The sequence below is a fragment of the Egretta garzetta genome, unplaced genomic scaffold, assembly GCF_000687185.1.
Source record: "Egretta garzetta isolate BGI_Z169 unplaced genomic scaffold, ASM68718v1 scaffold118, whole genome shotgun sequence".
NCBI lineage: Eukaryota > Metazoa > Chordata > Aves > Pelecaniformes > Ardeidae > Egretta > Egretta garzetta.
Window position 1 is genome coordinate 1294211 of NW_009260484.1, and position 739 is coordinate 1294949.

At 47.5% G+C, this 739-nt stretch overlaps 1 protein-coding gene across 1 annotated transcript in view; it reads left to right on the plus strand.

The window, feature by feature from the left end:
- Window positions 1-58: 58 nt before the first annotated feature.
- Window positions 59-739, plus strand: part of TARBP1 (TAR (HIV-1) RNA binding protein 1) — a gene marked incomplete at its 5' end in the record, with an annotated part of 40611 nt that continues 39930 nt past the window's right edge. Inside the window, one exon of the mRNA XM_009644135.2 lies at window positions 59-169. Within this exon, the coding sequence (XP_009642430.2) occupies window positions 59-169 (111 nt within the window). The remainder of the gene's footprint in view (window positions 170-739) is intronic.

The window sequence follows — 739 nt, forward strand, 5'->3', positions numbered from 1 at the left end:
GGGCGGGGGGCGGGAGCGGGCGCGGGCGGTGCTGCTCCCCCCGGGCTGAACCTGTTCTGTTCCCGCGGCAGAGCCGAGTCTGTTTTGGTGGTCCGCTGAGGAGCACGAGAAACTCCTGCGGTTTTGGGAAACTTACATTTTGATAATGGAAACTCTGGAAGGAAACCAGGTAAGGAGCGCCCTATAATCCAGGCCGCTCACGGCGTAGGTGTGATGTGTTACGTAGGGTGCGTGCGCTGCAGGTGCCTTTGTTGGGTAAAATATTTCCGGTTTTAGCACTTGAGGGTATCTAGGTAAGCATTAACAGGAAGAGTTTGATTTCAAATTTTAAATAACTCAAAACGTGGCATGTGTAATTCTCTTGGAATAAGCTCAAAACTTCCCTGTCTTTGGAATAATTCTGGTTAAAGCAGGGGACTGAACGAACAAAGAAAAACCTGGACTGCAGCTTATTGCAAGGCCACGGGTGACCTGTTCCTTGGCAACTTAATAACCTCTTTTTGGTAGAGGGGGGGACTCCATCTGTGTGGTAAAGCACTTGTGGCCTGGGATGAAAACGACTTGAGTTTGGCTCTGTGTCCGGTGTACTTGGCCAAAAGACTCCTGTTGAGTTGAGGCTTCTGTAATTGTATGGCATTATGGTGTTAACTGTTAGTTGTGAGTACCTCTGTAGTTATTTCATTTGCACGTAATTGTATGTAAGTGAGAGAAAGAGGGTTTACCAAAAAGTTTAATTTCA